At 33.5% G+C, this 8,452-nt stretch overlaps 1 protein-coding gene across 1 annotated transcript; it reads left to right on the forward strand.

The window, feature by feature from the left end:
* The first annotated feature begins 814 nt into the window (after positions 1-814).
* LOC124919482 lies at positions 815-7,900 on the forward strand. The gene is made up of 12 exons (XM_047459728.1): positions 815-908; positions 1,061-1,156; positions 1,333-1,449; positions 1,847-2,707; positions 2,914-2,980; positions 3,082-3,155; positions 3,883-4,948; positions 5,041-5,342; positions 6,247-6,353; positions 6,799-6,949; positions 7,342-7,494; positions 7,593-7,900. Exons 1-12 carry the CDS (start codon positions 867-869, stop codon positions 7,731-7,733), a joined length of 3,177 nt encoding a protein of 1,058 aa, XP_047315684.1. The 5' UTR covers positions 815-866; the 3' UTR covers positions 7,734-7,900.
* Positions 7,901-8,452: the final 552 nt, after the last annotated feature.

Raw genomic sequence — 8,452 nt, forward strand, 5'->3', positions numbered from 1 at the left:
TTGTGGGTTGACCCGTTTTTAAATTTAAAACGGTTAAAAATAAAATTACAACCTAACAAAACAAGTATAACTCTTTAACCACCTAGGCTACAAAGACTTTATATTTTAAATTCAACACCAAATTTGATAAACGCGGGACGTTTTAATATTAATATAAGTTCAACTTTTTAACTAACTAATCTATATATATATAATGATGCTTAATTTTTAAAGTGTCCGGATTGGCGGGTCGAGAGCTGTGGTTAATTTGGATACTTGGGTCGGATTGTGGGTTGACCCGTTTTTAAATTTAAAACGGTTAAAAATAAAATTACAACCTAACAAAACAAGTATAACTCTTTAACCACCTAGGCTACAAAGACTTTATATTTTAAATTCAACACCAAATTTGATAAACGCGGGACGTTTTAATATTAATATAAGTTCAATTTTTTAACTAACTAATCTATATAGGTGTTGAGTAAATGGATACTTGGGTCGGATTGTGGGTTGACCCACCCATAAACTTAAAACGGTTAAAAATAAAATAAAAAATGTTATTAGTAATTTTTTTTCACGATTTTTATATTAATACTCGTGCAAATGCACGGAAAAAATGCTAGTTAAGTTCAAAATTCTAATTCAAATATTTTTCAGTTTGAATTAAGTCGATATAACAAATTTGTATTTGTTGAATTTATATTTTAGAATCAATTTGTATATAATTTATTTTTCCAAGGACATAAATATATTCCGGATCATGAAAAAAAAACATAAAAATAAGGTTTTCAGCCGTTTTGGCGCGAAAGAGTTCTCCATCCGAGAGTAGGGTGAAGAAGCGCTGTGTCAGATTAAGCTTCATTTCCATCTTCTTCTTCTTCTTACTAATGGAAGGTTTACCAGGATTTCACCGTCCCCAGTTTTCCGAGGTTCTAACTTCTAACCCTAATCTCTTTTATGTATTAATTATCCGCATACGTTAACCCTTAAAAAGTACATATCTGTATGATGATGATACCTTTACCTGTTAAGTTTTATCCGTCTCAGTTCAAGAAGTATGATTTCTTTGATTTTGCAATAGGAAACGGCTTGGGTTCCTGGTTGGCTTCAGCAACTCCACTTCGATAATCGGAATGAACATATTGAAGTACATACACCTAATGATTGGAGATTTGAGGTATGAGTGATTTCTTCTTGTACTACTAATGTTTTTTTTTGTTTTAACAATACATCTTGAATTTTAAGTGGATAATTACAGCCAAAGAAGGAACTTGATTAGTGGGTTCGGGAGACATTGTTTTTTTTTGATATCCAGTGAAAGGCATTAAGATCACTAATGTTCTTCCTTCACAGGGAGTAGCTGTTTCTCAACAAAATTTTTTGTCAAGTAATGAGGGAAGATACAGTTGTCATCTATTCTTATCGGGCGAGGATAATTCTCCCCTGAATTTCTCTGCTTCTTCTGGAGGGGTAAGTAGCTTTTACACATATATGATTCATTCTCATAGTTTAGGTAAGGATGTTAACTAGCGTTCCACCACATCCTTCAGCCAGGCATCCCAGGTGGTCTGTAGTTTCATCTGATATAATATCCAATAAGTCTTTATGGAAAGTTAGAATAAATTTGTTTCCGAAGCTACTAAAGTTAATATCCCATTTGTAGCTGGTAGGTTTGTGGCTGTTTCAACTTGGATTTCTATTCTACCTGTATAATATGGTCCTAACTAAGATGTTAATTCCTTTTTTATTGGTTCATGTATATTGTTTCACATTCAAGGAGGTATATATGTATATTTTTGAAATGTAACTTATATTCAAGGGGAGTTTTTGTTTTGCAAAGTCTTAAAGATTGTGTTTTGTAACACAGGTGGCACAGTTTCATCTACAATTATCCTCAGTTGGGAAATCACAAGACATGTTGAGTTCTTTTTCAGAGGCATTTCAAGCAGAGAGAGACCTAAATTATGAATGCATAATGCAGAAAAATGATGTTTCTCCCGAGGAAGAAGCAAATGAGCAATTTGAAGTGGACCAAAGTGCTTGTAGGGAGAAATTTCCAATCATGCCTAGAAACGAGGATACAACTCAGAATGATTCTCTTTGTGATAAGAAAAAGGATGCCAAGTTGGAACGTGAAGAAATTATCGGTGACCCCAATTTGCTTGATATCAGAGATGCAGTCGAACTATCTATTGCTGCAACTGAAGCTCTTTCTATACATGAAATACTTAGTAGTTGCTCATGTGTGAAAGGTTTGTCAGCTGAAGCTGTAATTGAAATTGCCCTTAGGGTGAAACAAGCAAGACTGAATTGTTCAGAAAATATCTGTGATAGCCTAAACAAGGATGATGAGGAAGGTGACTTTCTCTTAGACTTGGATGATTCTTCTATGGAAGGTGCATTTGCCGATGTTGGGATTTGTACTGGTGGTTCCAATGATTTTTATGTTAGTGATTCTGAAGCATCTTACGTGAAGGATACACCTTCCTTTGATAAACACCATGGAGATGCATATGGATCCAGAAATCCTTCATATCAGACTGCAGATAACGAGTTGGATTTTCAAGTCACAAAAGACATCCCCAATGAATTTCTTCATTGTGAAAATCTGATTAAAGCTGTTGAGAATTCAGTTTCAGTTCTTAAAATCTCTAATATCTCGTGTCATAATGGTATCCCTTTGCATTCGACACTCTTGCCTACTTCTAATGGTCAATTTGGATCACAGGTAAAACATTTCCCCTATTTATTTTATTTTCACTTAGAAATTATTTGATTCTTCAATTTATAGCCTACATGACATGAACATCCTCCATTTGTTCCTTGGACTGTAGTATATGCTCCAAGCGAGAGCAAGAGAAGCCTTAAGACTTGAATTTGTCTGAGTGAGAATCTTACTGTGGTAAACTTAATCAAGTGTTGACTGCCTTTCAGGAAGTTAATTTTGCATCAGAGGATATGTCAATGAAACCTCGCCTGAAAGAGAACCTGTTGACTCTAGGTAACTTTCTGGATATTGCTGTAATGGACTCTTTTACCCTTCCATAATGAAATAATTAAAAAGCTTCATGAGGCTAGTTTTCAATTCTGCTATTTGAATAGGAAAAGATGATGAACAAGCTACTACAGGCCCAGAAAGATTTCAGAGCCGCTGGCTGGGAGGTTGGACAAGCCAGGTTATTGTCGATTTTGTTTTTCTAGTGAATCTTGTTGACAATTCTGCTGTTAATCTTAATCCCAAGATAAAAAATTCTAGGGTATCTATAACGTGGCCCATTACCTCTCATCTTAACACTCCACAACTCTCTCACATGCACTTGGAGGAAGAAATGACAAAATAGTGAACCACCTTGAGCCTATTTAGAAACTTATATTTAGTCCCATTTTCCTTCACAATCCTATTGGAAACTGGCAAAGTAAAAAGTGAATGTATTTAATTTTTTTTTTTTTGCATTTGATATGAAAAATGTGATTGAATCAGATGAAACTTCATTTAGTATAAAATTTTGGCTACTTTTTCATCCAATTTTTATATTGAGACTTTTACCATTTTACCCTTAATATATATATATATATATATATATTTATATTTATCTACAAGATTGTTTAGGATAAAACACTTCAACTTCATTGTATATATATATATATAATTAGGAATGTTTGGTAACTTAGATTACAAGTTGAGACAAAATTATGAATTGTGATGTATGCCAAATATAGCTTGCTTTTTTTTGTATGTTTATTTGTGTTAGGATTTGAACTTGGGAACCAGGTTCCAGCTACCCATCTATTAAAGCTTAAGTTAGGGAATATATGGTCCTAAAGATAAAAATAAGCTAACATGATCCCTTTAGCTATTCTGTTATTTTATTTACGAGTGTCATAATATTTTCTTTCCTTCAGAAGGAAATGGCTGCTTCCAGAATCCTTAGAGCAGATAATACCAATTATGTTCCCCGCTTTTTGGTACGTGAGACAAGTTACCTAACAGAATCAGCTGATATCGCTCCAGATGAGAGCTCTGTTGTTCGGGCACACGACAAAGGGCTTAGCATGGCTTCTCAATCTAGTGTACAATTTGCACGAGACAGAGCTGAAAATTTTGCAATTTCACCTCAAGATGTAATGATGTGTTCAAGCCCATCCTTAGTTGATCCTCTATGTTCTATTGTTCCATGCAGTATCCCTGATAATGAAAATGATGATATCAGATGTGACTCAAGCACTGAAACCAAGTTTCATAACATAGATTTGCAGGCATTACATTTAAATGTTGAATCTGGGCAACATCATAATTTTATTGGTTCTTCAAGTGTTGATAGTGATGATTCTAACACCAGAATTCGTAGGCAGTGGACATCACTTAAAGATTACAGCATGGTATTGCCTCATTTAGATTCCCTTGCAGACAAACAAAGTGGTTCACCATTACTGTCTTCTGAGCACACTATGGCTCCGACATTAGTAATATCTGTCCCAAAATTAAATATTTTTGACAGACCTGAGGAAAATCATGGTGCAACTCATGTAAAGCAAAATCCTAGCATATACCCAAAGAGCCAGAGAGAAGATTGCATTGACACGGAAAGAATTGGATCTGACCATCTTCTTTCTGGGAAGAAAAGGGCAAGTTCGTCTTTCATTTTGAATAGTGAAGACCGTGACATGCTCCAGGCTTCTAAACATGCAAAAAGATCAAGTCCTCAAGAAGTTGAGGCAGTGAATAGTGAAGACCATGACATGTTCCAGGCTTCTAAACTTGCAAACAGATCAAGTCATCTAGAAGTTGAGGCAGTGAATAGTGATGCTAGGGTTCAGCCTGATGAAAATCTTCAGAAGGAGCAATCTGGGCATGAAATTTCTCCACATGCTGTACTTTCAACAAAAAAGCGTGTTCATTTTTCCGAATCTGTAATTGAAATGCAGAAGCTGGAGAAACATAACGAGAGAGAAGTTTCAAGACAATATTGTAAGTCTTAAACAGCAATGTGTTAGTTGACCTTGAAACTTAAAAATCATGTTTATGGATTTTGTCACCTAATGTACTTCGATTTTGTGCAGGCTCAAATAAAAAAGATGGTCTAATAGTAAGAAATGCAAAATACAACTCTATGTTCAGAGCTAAAGAAGACAAAAGGCACAGACGGCGACGTGGCACCAAAAAGGATAGTCAGATACTAAATCTTCAAGATTTAGAATTTATGCTGACAGGTTTTACTCGTCGAAAGGAGAAGGAACTAGAGGACTTAATAAGGAAACATGGTGGCATAGTTCTCCATGACATCCCTTGTCCAGATCATTGTAGAAATAGAAGTGTGTGGCTGAAGAAATTACATGTTCTGGTCATTCTATGTCCCAAGAAGGTATCTGTTGAAATAATATACATACAACTTATTTATCATTTTGTTTTATTCTCAAGATGCCTTGCTTAACAGGTTTTGATATTTGATCATGTGAAAAATGAGGACCCTAACTTCTCTATATAGATGGAAACTGTTACAGCTAAGGCAGAATAATGGTGACTAGAACAGAAATAGAAGAGGAAAGATGAGGGTTTAGCAGAATTTAGTGATGAGAAGCAAGAGGATCCATTTCAGAGAATAAAATATGCATAATCATTTAATGGACAGGTCCTTTATATAATAGGACATTGCACTAAGAGTCCAAATGAGCTGGCAAGGGTCAAATTCTTACATTAATAAAACAAGCTACTGAAATAGAAAATAACTAAAAGATAGGGGACTGAAATAATATTCTTGTGAGCAGTCTTAACTAAACCCTAACCCTATTAGCGCGTAACAGAAACATAGTTTTACATGAAGAAATGATTCTTAGGGACATGGTAGACTATAGTTGACTCTAGTGGAAGTTCTTATAAAAGTTATGATTTTACATGTTAATAAAATTCCCTTCACTGAATTAAATGAAGAGAGATATCTTGTGGCAGATGCTGTTCAATTTGGTAAAAAGGAGTTGAGTTTACACTACTGTTTCTGGTATAGGTTAAACTAGTATGGCCCATTTATGTAGCGTAAGTGATATGTCTTGAAATAAGAGGACGAGGTTTCAGGTTCGATTTCCACTGAAAATAATGGTGGAATGGGCTATCCTCCTCCAGGAAAAGAATCATGGTCTAAGAAAACTTGGTTGGAGAAAATTCTTATTCTTGTAGTTGATGCTTAAGAACATATTCTTTTTCAACTTCATAACTATGACATGCATTTGTACAAGTTATAAACTGATCTTACTCATATTCTACTTTGGCAGCTCGAGACAACCAAATTCTTGTTTGGATGTGCAGTAGATGCTTGCATCCTTAAAGCTAATTGGCTCACTGATTCAATAGTGGCAGGATCAACCCTAGCACCTGAAAAGTAAGTTTTTTTTTTAATTCCTGTTTTGTTTTGAGTTTCTTACTTTTATTGCTAAAATACTTTTAAGTTTTCACTGTGGTATTAAAATTTAAAAGTAACAAGTCCTATTCATAGCGGTATTATTGGCTCCATGAAGCCAAATTTAGAATCTTGAGGTTAATTATTGGTGAAGTCTAGTCAACATATCATCCTATCTGATTTATTAGAAGTACTTATGTATCCTGCTCAATTTGTTGCCTTAGATTGTCTTGCATGAATGGTATTTTGTATGTTCCTTTAGAATATGGAATCACATCTATCCATGCCCGAGATGTATTGATAGAGGTTACAGCTGTGTGATGTTTCTTCCAGAGAAAAAAAGGAAAATTATAAGATTTTTGTTCATACCATTGTCTTATTAATTATATTGTATAAATCATTTCTTGACGCCGTTATCGTTTGACAGATACTTCCTCTTACCAAATCGTGCTGTTAAAAGTTGCACAAGATTCAGAAAAGAAGTATGTAGCCATGTATATTCCTATATATTTCAGAACATGGGTTTCATGCTTCATGTGAAGGGCAAGTTTTGTACTAAACTCGCTAAGATAATCAAGGTAGATATTTATTTGTTTTCCTTTTTCCATTTTCCATGTTATATTGGATTTTGTTTCTTCAGATCTCTTATAAACAAACAGAGTTCCAGTTTGGGATATATGCTAGGAGTAATTTTCCAGTGGAAGTTTTTTCCAAAACAAACATATATCCACCTATTTACTAATATTGCAAATTTCATGTCTTGTTTATATCAAGTCTTGAACATCTGACCTGGACGCAGTTGATTAAACAATTCATCCATCAAGTCACATTGAATCTGGACGAGAAACCTTCAATTAGAGCATATTTGAAAACACTTAGAATCCTACTGAAAAAGTATAGACAATAAATAAATTCTCTTCCCACAAGTTAACCTTAAAATTCTCTTTTTCTTCTTACTATTATTTTCCAGTATGGAGGTGGAAAGGTCTTCAAGACCCTTCATTGGTTAGCCAAGTATGTAGCCAGTGAGAAAAATTCCTTTGGAGCTATTGTAGCCGAAGATCATAACACTGTTTCTCGCCATTTAAAGCAATGTGCCTCAAAGAGTAACATATCTGTGTTGGTGAGTTTGTTAAACTGCTAAATTACTTATTTGGTGATTTGAACGACGGTTGTTTAGTTCTAAAACGTGCTAATAATGTTTTAAAACTTCTTATGCAGTCAGTTAGCTGTATTATAAATAACTTATATTCTGGACCCAAGTTTCTTCCTTTAGGAGAGAACAATAATCATTTCACTCCTCCACCTTTACTCAAGACTTGGAATGCTCCAGTTCCAATGGATGTGAGTCAAGAAATATAGGGTTTTTTGAGGTATGTCTTGTGAACTTTTTAAATAATAGAAATAGTGCCTATACCAAAGTTTTGAACTGGTCACATTGGATTAGTTTGGATAATAAACTATTTATCTAAATTTATTTAGGTATAGAACTGCAATTTGTATTATTGTTTCTCTGAATTAAACCATTTTGTGGGTGTACTCTGTTGTAATTAACATTTAGTTTTTATTTAACTAAGTTCATTTAATAGCCTAATTAAGTATGCCACTTCATGTTTTTTTTAGTATAGAAGGTTTTTATTTTTTTTTTTGAAAGAAGTTTATAAAATATAGTCTATTAAGCTATAATTAAAAATATCGATGAAAATGCATGTCTCAAAATTTAATTATATTAAGAATATTTAGGGTGGTGCAAAAAAATCGGAAAATCGATAACACAACTGAACAGATAGCTTACTGATTTCATTTTACAGGTTTATTGGTTAATCGGTTCTAATGGTTCTGATTAACCGATTTTTTAGCGGTTAAACGGTTCGGGTTTCGGTTGAACTATTTTTATAAGGGTTTAACCGGTAAATTGATAATAATTTAATCATATATTAGTTATATTTTTTTAAATATTAGATATATTATAAATAATATTTAATAATATATATATATTATTTTTTTTAAATTTTAAATTATAATTGGTAAAGAATTATTTTAAAAATATTATAATTTATATGACTAATGGTTTAAAAATA

Source organism: Impatiens glandulifera, chromosome 1, assembly GCF_907164915.1.
Source record: "Impatiens glandulifera chromosome 1, dImpGla2.1, whole genome shotgun sequence".
Classification (NCBI taxonomy): Eukaryota; Viridiplantae; Streptophyta; class Magnoliopsida; order Ericales; family Balsaminaceae; genus Impatiens; species Impatiens glandulifera.